At 38.4% G+C, this 10,196-nt stretch overlaps 1 protein-coding gene across 1 annotated transcript in view; it reads left to right on the top strand.

Moving 5' to 3' along the window:
- Positions 1 to 9,142, top strand: part of LOC142351029 (proto-oncogene vav-like) — a 198,412-nt gene extending 189,270 nt beyond the window's left edge. The window contains exon 12 of the mRNA XM_075403089.1: positions 8,223 to 9,142. Within this exon, the coding sequence (XP_075259204.1) occupies positions 8,223 to 8,564 (342 nt within the window). The 3' untranslated portion in view covers positions 8,565 to 9,142. The remainder of the gene's footprint in view (positions 1 to 8,222) is intronic.
- Positions 9,143 to 10,196: the final 1,054 nt, after the last annotated feature.

The raw sequence follows: 10,196 nt of genomic DNA on the forward strand, positions 1-10,196 counted from the left end.
GCCCCGTGCAGCCAAAAACCGCCCTCCCACTGTTGACCACCCCATCACCCTCACCCCTGCTGCGCTCACCTCACGCCTCCTCTTCAATTGTGCTAAAGCTAGCCTCACTAAACTGTAGCTATCTACTGACAAAGTTAAGCGCTCGCCGGTTGTTTGAGAGCAATTTGCCCGACGTTTGTCGGTTATAATTATTGCGGCCCTATAGCAGCTCTTATAGCGGTCCTATTTTTTTACAGTTCAGTGAATTTGGATTGGATTAGAGCGCCGTCTTTTTTAAAATCTTCACACACTTTGGTGACTTTGGAGAAGTGAAGTGATTTTGTTCACGCCTACACACACAGTAATTTGAGTGAAAAAAAGAGTGATTTTGTGGCGTGGATTTTTTCACTGTAATTTAAAGTAAATTGAGAAGACAATCTCAAAGAAACTAAAATAATCAAACAAATTAAATAAGAAAATAGTCAGGGATAATAGGTGTCGTGAGTTTTTGATTTCGAATATTAATTTTTGGATCTCCGTTTGTGCCCCCCCAGTACGTTATGCGCCCCCCAGTTACAGAGAACGTGCCATAACATATTGAGTCATTATGTTAAAAATATTGCACGTGCATCTGAGGGTGCAAATAATATGCACCCACTAAGCTCAGGGGCACAAACGTCGAAAGATCCTAATTTTGAAGAGCCCTATTAGGGCTTTCTCCTTATAGAGCTTATGTGTCTCATAAAAATGACAGTCCAAAGCTAACCTTAAATGTCTAGTGGTCTATTAAAGGAATGGTGGTCGATCTGTCTATCTAACCTTTATAGTTGTTTCAATTCATGGAAGGCCCCAAGCGTCTATGGCGGCTATTTTTCGGCAATCTGCCGGCCACGTTTATAGCTGCAAAGCTGTAAGCTGAGCGGAGCTATATTGCGGTCCTTTCGGTTTTATACAATTCAAAGAATTTGAATTGGTTTGGGGCGCTCTTTAAGAGCTGTTCTCACAATTTATGATTTTTCAAGTCAAATTTTCTGAATGACAAATTTTCTTCCTCTCACTGCATTTGCGCGCGTGAGGTCATTTCTTACTCGCTCTAGCAAACGTTTTTCAGTCTGTTAGCAAACGTTTTCTTACTCGCTCTAGCAAACGTTTTTCGCTCTAGCAAACGTTTTTAAGTCTGTTTTTCAGTCCTCAAAAATTGTAAATTCGGTAGCGCCGCGTATATTCGAGTTCATTAAATTCTCTTCTCTTGAGCCTTTCATGTCACTAGTCTCCAAGTATGCGATTCACAGAAACTGTTTTGGAGACGTATACTCCTGGTGTGAAGGGCGGTTCTTAACGTTTTGACCCCCCCCCCCAATCCCCACCCCTGTGCATCGTTCAGGTCGTAAGGGCCCCGTGCAGCCAAAAACCGCCCTCCCACTGTTGACCACCCCATCACCCTCACCCCTGCTGCGCTCACCTCACGCCTCCTCTTCAATTGTGCTAAAGCTAGCCTCACTAAACTGTAGCTATCTACTGACAAAGTTAAGCGCTCGCCGGTTGTTTGAGAGCAATTTGCCCGACGTTTGTCGGTTATAATTATTGCGGCCCTATAGCAGCTCTTATAGCGGTCCTATTTTTTTACAGTTCAGTGAATTTGGATTGTATTAGAGCGCCGTCTTTTTTAAAATCTTCACACACTTTGGTGACTTTGGAGAAGTGAAGTGATTTTGTTCACGCCTACACACACAGTAAGTTGAGTGAAAAAAAGAGTGATTTTGTGGCGTGGATTTTTTCACTGTAATTTAAAGTAAATTGAGAAGACTGGTGTTGAACAAAAATCCGCATTCTGACGTGTTTTTGTTCACATGCGACAATGGGATTGTCATTTTTTAAAATTAGTTTTTATCTTTGATCATATTGCATTAGGCTATCAAAGTTCATTAAAGCGGTTGCTAGCTGGCGTTAGTGTTGTGCTTAACAGCCTTCAGTTTAGAAGTTGAATTAGGAATATCTTCAGAGTTTAATCGCTTATGCAGATTTTACGCACCAAATCAGATCACCTTGACGCTTAGAATTCTATCAATTTCCATCTCTTAATTTTCTGTTTCAATCCCAATGCGCGTCAAGAGGGTCAACGGCGACTTTTTTCCGGCAATTTACCGGCTTTGTTGGTTAAGGCAGCGATTATTCTTTGAATTGTAATTCAGGACTTGTCTTGCTATGTTTTTACAATTCAAATTTGTTTTGTATTGGTGTGCTGTCTTTTCTTTAAAGATCTGTTTTCGCCTTTTCATTATTTTTGAAGTCAAATTGGAGAAGTGATTTTGGTCAGGCCGAAATAGGAAGTGGAGCGAAAAAGCGAGTGGTTTTGCGGCGTGAATTTTTTTCGCACTAATTTTAAAGAAGAGCGAGAAAACGGTGTTTGAACAAAAATTCGGTTTCTCGGTAGTGGTTTTTTGTTCACATGCCGCAATTTCACTCTAATTTTTACTGTTTTTTCGATTTTTTGGATCGGATTTTTTTCTAAATGGTTTTCCCAATCCATTCACAGCTCATTCTAGGCCTAGTTTTTTGTTTGAATCAAAATTTCATTTCTCGCTAGGGGCTTTGTTCACATGCGGCATTTTGATATTGATTTTCTTTTCTTCAGGACTTGTCTTGCTATGTTTTTACAATTCAAACTTGTTTTGTATTGGTGTGCTGTCTTTTCTTTAAAGATCTGTTTTCGCCTTTTCATTATTTTTGAAGTCAAATTGGAGAAGTGATTTTCGTCAGGCCGAAATAGGAAGTGGAGCAACAAAGCGGGTCGTTTTGCGGTGTGAATTTTGCTCTCCAATTTAAAAGTAGTGATAAAACGGTATTCGAACGGAAAATCGCGTTCTGGATTGCGGTTTTTTGTTCAGATGCGGCAATTTTGACTTTGATTTTTGCTTTTTTAAAAAAGCAAAAATTTTTTGATAACATTTTTCAGTGGCTCTAACAATCCCTTCATTGCCCATTCCTGGTCTAGTCTTTTGTTTTGTCAGTAAAAATTCTTTGAATTGTGTCAGACTTGTCCTGCTTTTTCTACTTACAAAGCTTGTTTCGCTTTACCTTAAAACACAGCTTGTTCGACTTTTTGCGTGAAATCTGTTTCACTTCTCTAGACCAGCTTCTTCTTCCACTCTGCTCAAAGTGGTTCTAGACAGCAGTTGCCCTGCAAAAATCTTTTGTCAACAGAGTTAGTATCGATAAAAAAAGAAATAAGAAGTAGAAACGGGATAACCAATTTTAGATGACCGCTACTTGAACCTTGTTCTTATTACTCTTAGTTATCATCTTTAATGCTTATCAATAGTCGCAAGATGATAGCTCAGGTTATTATCGGCCTTCTCTTGGTTTTTTCATTTAGTCGTCAAGATTTTTTACGACCCTATGACGTTACAATCATTTCAAATCTAATTTTTGTTGATTCGTTCATGCAATTTCAAATGAAATCCGTGCGTGACCTCGTTTTTCACTCTTAGTGGAGCCAGTTCTTCTTGTTGTTCATTCGCGGAATTATTTTTTTGGTCACACGTGACTTGCTTCACTCGAAAATCACTTCTTCACACTCAAATTTACTTTTCTTTACTCTAGTTCAAGATAAAATTTCAAATGAGCGTGAGGCACTCAGAATGAAGGTTATTTAATAGCAGCTAGTAGAAGCAGCAATAAGTCATACATCTCCTTAATCAAATTATAACTTCTCAGCATTTAATGAAAAGAAGAAATTTCTTTTTTAGTCTGTTTTTTAGGCTCCAGATTTACGAAGCTATTGCGGCTATTTTCTGGCAATATGCCAGCTATTTTTGGTATTGATACTAGGCCATGTATCCTCTCATTAAGAAACAGAAGTATGTTCGACTGCAAGACTACATCCAAATAGTTAGCATTTCAGAAATGTTTTGAACAGAAATCATTTTTTATCTGTTTCAATCCAAATCCTTGGTTGTGGGAGTCAATGACGGCTATTTACCGTCAATCTGCCGGCTGTTCATTTTCGCTGTTTTTTAAAAACAAAATACGGCTAAGTTAACTGTTGAGCACACCGACTGAAGCCACGCAGAGATCAGACGCCGAACTCAATTCTATCGGGTAGCTACAAGAATAACAAGAAAGGGAGTTTACTGAATCACGTCGCTCACTAATGTTGTTTTCGTATACTCGTGTTTGTGTTGCAGATAATTGAGAGTGGGGATGGTAGATTCTGTCTGGAGGAGGAGACCTGGTTCGACAGTCTGGCAGAGCTGGTCCGCTTCTATTCCGCCACCAATCTTTCCTCTGTCTTCTCAGACTCCTTTCAAATGGACGTCTATCTCAATAACTCCATCGCACACGCAGCCACCACACTCATCAAAGCCATCAACCAATCACATGTGAGAATACGCACCCTTACTCTCACACTAGGTTACGTGACTCTGATGAAGTCAGAGAAAATCTGGTTGAGCGTCTCGAACCAGATTTTCAGTGAAGTTTTCAGTGACTGCAAGCAGCGTCGCATAACCTATACTTGTAAATTTCATTTACTAAAAGATGACCATTATTAGGGCGAGGTCGGGTTTGCGTTGATTTCAGAAAAGTTATATCATCTCTGGTTCTGGCATCAACTTGGAGCTAATCGCTCTCAATTCTATAATCAAGGTTGAGGTCACAAAATGAGATCTCTGCTTGGATTTTGAGAAGTGATTTTGGTCAGGCCGAAATAGGAAGTGGAGCGAAAAAGCGAGTGGTTTTGCGGCGTGAATTTTTTTCGCACTAATTTTAAAGTAGAGCGAGAAAACGGTGTTTGAACAAAAATTCGGTTTCTCGGTAGTGGTTTTTTGTTCACATGCGGCAATTTCACTCTAATTTTTACTGTTTTTTCGATTTTTTGGATCGGATTTTTTTCTAAATGGTTTTCCCAATCCATTCACAGCTCATTCTAGGCCTAGTTTTTTGTTTGAATCAAAATTTTATTTCTCGCTAGGGGCTTTGTTCACATGCGGCATTTTGATATTGATTTTCTTTTCTTCAGGACTTGTCTTGCTATGTTTTTACAATTCAAATTTGTTTTGTATTGGTGTGCTGTCTTTTCTTTAAAGATCTGTTTTCGCCTTTTCATTATTTTTGAAGTCAAATTGGAGAAGTGATTTTCGTCAGGCCGAAATAGGAAGTGGAGCAACAAAGCGGGTCGTTTTGCGGTGTGAATTTTGCTCTCCAATTTAAAAGTAGTGATAAAACGGTATTCGAACGGAAAATCGCGTTCTGGATTGCGGTTTTTTGTTCAGATGCGGCAATTTTGACTTTGATTTTTGCTTTTTTAAAAAAGCAAAAATTTTTTGATAACATTTTTCAGTGGCTCTAACAATCCCTTCATTGCCCATTCCTGGTCTAGTCTTTTGTTTTGTCAGTAAAAATTCTTTGAATTGTGTCAGACTTGTCCTGCTTTTTCTACTTACAAAGTTTGTTTCGCTTTACCTTAAAACACAGCTTGTTCGACTTTTTGCGTGAAATCTGTTTCACTTCTCTAGACCAGCTTCTTCTTCCACTCTGCTCAAAGTGGTTCTAGACAGCAGTTGCCCTGCAAAAATCTTTTGTCAACAGAGTTAGTATCGATAAAAAAAGAAATAAGAAGTAGAAACGGGATAACCAATTTTAGATGACCGCTACTTGAACCTTGTTCTTATTACTCTTAGTTATCATCTTTAATGCTTATCAATAGTCGCAAGATGATAGCTCAGGTTATTATCGGCCTTCTCTTGGTTTTTTCATTTAGTCGTCAAGATTTTTTACGACCCTATGACGTTACAATCATTTCAAATCTAATTTTTGTTGATTCGTTCATGCAATTTCAAATGAAATCCGTGCGTGACCTCGTTTTTCACTCTTAGTGGAGCCAGTTCTTCTTGTTGATCATTCGCGGAATTATTTTTTTGGTCACACGTGACTTGCTTCACTCGAAAATCACTTCTTCACACTCAAATTTACTTTTCTTTACTCTAATTCAAGACAAAATTTCAAATGAGCGTGAGGCACTCAGAATGAAGGTTATTTAATAGCAGCTAGTAGAAGCAGCAATAAGTCATACATCTCCTTAATCAAATTATAACTTCTCAGCATTTAATGAAAAGAAGAAATTTCTTTTTTAGTCTGTTTTTTAGGCTCCAGATTTACGAAGCTATTGCGGCTATTTTCTGGCAATATGCCAGCTATTTTGGTATTGATACTAGGCCATGTATCCTCTCATTAAGAAACAGAAGTATGTTCGACTGCAAGACTACATCCAAATAGTTAGCATTTCAGAAATGTTTTGAACAGAAATCATTTTTTATCTGTTTCAATCCAAATCCTTGGTTGTGGGAGTCAATGACGGCTATTTACCGTCAATCTGCCGGCTGTTCATTTTCGCTGTTTTTTAAAAACAAAATACGGCTAAGTTAACTGTTGAGCACACCGACTGAAGCCACGCAGAGATCAGACGCCGAACTCAATTCTATCGGGTAGCTACAAGAATAACAAGAAAGGGAGTTTACTGAATCACTTCGCTCACTAATGTTGTTTTCGTATACTCGTGTTTGTGTTGCAGATAATTGAGAGTGGGGATGGTAGATTCTGTCTGGAGGAGGAGACCTGGTTCGACAGTCTGGCAGAGCTGGTCCGCTTCTATTCCGCCACCAATCTTTCCTCTGTCTTCTCAGACTCCTTTCAAATGGACGTCTATCTCAATAACTCCATCGCACACGCAGCCACCACACTCATCAAAGCCATCAACCAATCACATGTGAGAATACGCACCCTTACTCTCACACTAGGTTACGTGACTCTGATGAAGTCAGAGAAAATCTGGTTGAGCGTCTCGAACCAGATTTTCAGTGAAGTTTTCAGTGACTGCAAGCAGCGTCGCATAACCTATACTTGTAAATTTCATTTACTAAAAGATGACCATTATTAGGGCGAGGTCGGGTTTGCGTTGATTCCAGAAAAGTTATATCATCTCTGGTTCTGGCATCAACTTGGAGCTAATCGCTCTCAATTCTATAATCAAGGTTGAGGTCACAAAATGAGATCTCTGCTTAGATTTTGTTCCGACACTTGTCGAGAATTTCATGTGCTCAAATTGTTATCCCTATGCTGCAATTTTTGTCACTTAATGCAGCTATTGGGTGGTTGTCTTCTGTAGAATTCGGAATTTGACAGGTTTTATTGGCGTTGTTTTTTATTGTCTCTTCATCTAGTCTTCTAATTAATATCTATTTAGGGATCTTTTCTGTGTGCCCCCCAGCTTAGTGGGTGCATATTATTTGCGCCCCCCCCCCAGAGGCACGTGCCATATTTTACCTAGTGATTTACTATGTAATGGCATCGGTATGTTGTTAACTGCTCTTGTAGAGAAGCAATTATTGTAAACGTGTCTTTTTTATGCAAAATTTCCGCTTGACAATTTTGACTTTCGAGTGACTTTTACGCCCTTGATTTTTTGCGTTTCGCGTGATCTAAAATTCTCTCTCAATCACAATTTCAAGCAGCTGAACTCAATTGGCGGCAATTTAATACCGATTGAAGCAGGCTGCAATTGATAAGAGCTCCCACTAGTCGTTCGAGAGCAATTCTTCCGACGTTTAGTCAGTTATGTTTAAGTAGCATCTTTTAGATATTTTTTGTCTCTCTAAGTTTTTGGACTTGTTTTGTTGTCGAATCTCAGAGATTTTTCTGATTGTGGGACAGTTGCATTTAATTGCTCTCGAATAACAGTTTGAAGCAATTGTTGCTGTTTTGTGACTATTTTATATTTTATGCAAACTTCTGCTTCTTGACTGATATTTTTGAGTGACGTTTTCATCTGTTCGCTTATTACCGTTTGTGTTACTAAATTGCTCTCTGATTCGCAAATGGGCAGCAGTTCACTGCTAAAAGTTAAATCAAAAGTGAAGCAAAATTGGATTTGAAACAAAGCCATTAACTAATGAATGAGGCAATAAAAATAGTTTCCAATGGTTGTCACCTGCCCACGTAAGCAAAAAGGAGCCACTAAATACCTATTTGTTCAGCAGTATCTTCTGTAGAGAGCAGTTGAACAAAACGGCTTTTGTAAGTCAGAACTGAGTGATGAGTTTTATTTATCATTGGTGAAGATGAGGATCCTGTTTTGGTATAAAGAATTTGTCTTGTCTTGTCTGAGCATTTAAAGTTGCGAGTATCGTGTGTTTTTGTTCTCAGGATGTTGATGGGATCTGACAATCATAGTTGTGTGTGTTTAGAGTGGTGGTGGTGATGGCAGTGACGAGTACTGTGATACAGTTCCAGAGAGAGTATTCGGAGCAGCAGTTCTAGTCAGACAACTATCTGCACCCTATGTCACTCCTAACAACCCAAATGGGCCATACGTTAATCTAGGACAGGGACAGCTGGTGTTTGTGCTGAACAGCATCGAACTGGGTGAGAACAACCACAAGACTTTCCTCTGCATTCTCAACTTGAACCAATTATTATCCAATAATAGCAGTGACATTAGCGCTAATCAGCAGCAGTTGGAGGCGGAGACATTTAGTGTGGGGGATAGTGACCTCAGATTTATCTCCTTCATCCCAGATCTCTTATGACTACTGAGGTCAAGTCAGAGACATACAAACAGACTCATGAACGATACAAAAGTGTAGAGGAATGATGTAGATGTTTATAGTCTGCCCCATAAAGTTGAGTTATCAACCGGGGTTTTTTAAAATCGATCTGTACTTCAAAGTAAAATTTCAACCTGAGTTAAGTTTAAATTACGTAAACTTTAATTGAACGAAAAGCTGAGGCTATGAACGAAATAAACTAAGTTTTTTTTTGGGGGGGGGGGATATGGAAACTGACGTTGTCATATTTGTGCTTAATTGCTTGTTTGGCATTTTTCGAACTTTCGCTTCTGTTCCGACTTTATGGGACATATTATACAACAGCTGTCACTGTTCTATCCTGATTATGATTGATTGGTTATAACGATGAGATTGTTTCTTTAGATTATTTGAGACAACAATAATAACAACCTACAGTGGGTGCTCTTAGTCTTCTTCTTATTCTTCTTTTTCATTCTTCTTTATAAATCAATTTTATCAATAAATATACATAAATTGTGTTGCAATTTAGTTGCACTCGTTATTTTTGCACAATTGCAAATTTGATTATTTCAATTTTGTGTCTTATTTGTACCCTAGAAGGGATAGCAGAAGCTATGATTCAGCTGATTGTGGTTTTTTTTTCAACGGGGAATTGGTAAAATTCCATGACATTAAATCACACAGCGGTGTTAAAGCTTGCTTGGTAGTCTTATAATTGCCGAGTGTTTGAATGAAGGTTGCTATTGAAGGTTTTTATTCCATAATGTTTTCTTTGGGATGCTCAAAGGTTCTGCTCAATTTCACAAATCTAGCCTCCAAATTGGATGTTTCTTAGCTTTTAGTTGTTTAGATATAGATATAAGCATTGAATATTTTGTTGCAATTATATTGATCATGTTGGTCTTGTTTAAAGCAAATTTTTGTACTACCTGTTTTTCGTCTGGTCGTCTTTTTGTCCGAGCAATAATTTTCGAGACTTTTTATCTTGAGAAATGGATTAAACTTTTAAAGCCCAAGGGTTTGGAGACCCCTTCGGCCCTTGTTTTTGCCACTTCCCCGCAATATTTTGCCGCCTCTCCATTTGTGTCCCGTTAACAAATTAAGATTTTCTTTTCTAGCTTGAGCTTTAAGCTAGCAACTACCAAAGCCGCCCCTGGGCCAGCTGATTGAGCGAAATTCTATCGACGTTAGTCGATTGTTTTTAATGGGCTCTCGAACGAAATCAAGAAAATAGTCATGTTTGCTGCAAAATCTTTACTTAACTGTTTTTAATATAGCTGCGATGTTGTCAGTTGAGCGTAGGTTAATTGCGATATTCGTAATTTTTACAATTCAAAGAATTTTTATTGTATTGGGGCGCTGGCTTTTAAGGATCATCTGTTCACGCATTTTTGTGATATTTGAAGTGAAACTTGAGTTATAATTTGATCACGCTAAAACAGGGAAATGAGGGAAACAGCGAGTGGTTTTGTGACGTATTCTTTCGCTCCAAGTTTAAAGTGCAGTGAGAAAACAGTTTGCAGAGAATGGGTTTTTGAGAGCTAAATTTTGTTCACATGCGGCATTTTGACTTTTTAAGAAATGTTTTTCCGATTTGTTTGTCATTGGAATGTTTAGCAAATTTTCTTCTAA

The sequence above is a fragment of the Convolutriloba macropyga genome, chromosome 12 (genome assembly GCF_964194025.1).
Source record: "Convolutriloba macropyga chromosome 12, txConMacr16.3, whole genome shotgun sequence".
In the NCBI taxonomy this organism is placed as follows: Eukaryota; Metazoa; Xenacoelomorpha; order Acoela; family Convolutidae; genus Convolutriloba; species Convolutriloba macropyga.